This window comes from Merops nubicus, unplaced genomic scaffold, assembly GCF_000691845.1.
Source record: "Merops nubicus isolate BGI_N331 unplaced genomic scaffold, ASM69184v1 scaffold39398, whole genome shotgun sequence".
Lineage (NCBI taxonomy): Eukaryota > Metazoa > Chordata > Aves > Coraciiformes > Meropidae > Merops > Merops nubicus.
The window spans coordinates 1,121-1,403 of record NW_008624428.1 but is presented as its reverse complement, the minus strand read 5'-3'; the positions used below and the strand labels follow the sequence as shown (position 1 = coordinate 1,403).

The window sequence follows — 283 nt, the reverse complement described above, 5'->3', positions numbered from 1 at the left end:
GACACGGGCTGCCCTCCTATCCTGTCCTCTCTGTCCTCTCTCTCTCCAGGTTCCCTGGTCCAGGCAGCACTGACTCAGCTGGCCTCGGTGTCAGTGAACCTGGGACAGACCATCCAGATCACCTGCTCGGGGAGTAGCAACAACTACTATGGCTGGATGCAGCAGAAGGCACCTGGTACTGCCCCTATCACTGTGATCTACATGAACGACAAGCGACCCTCGGACATCCCTTCACGATTCTCCGGGTCCCAGTCCGGCTCCACGGCCACGTTGAACATCGCTC

General features: G+C 59.0%; 1 gene segment (V, D, J or C); it reads left to right on the top strand.

The window, feature by feature from the left end:
- Positions 1 to 279, top strand: part of LOC103777810 — a gene marked incomplete at its 3' end in the record, with an annotated part of 729 nt that extends 450 nt beyond the window's left edge. The window contains 1 exon segment of the V gene segment in view: positions 50 to 279. Coding sequence covers positions 50 to 279 — 230 coding nt within the window.
- Between the last annotated feature and the right edge of the window lie 4 nt (positions 280 to 283).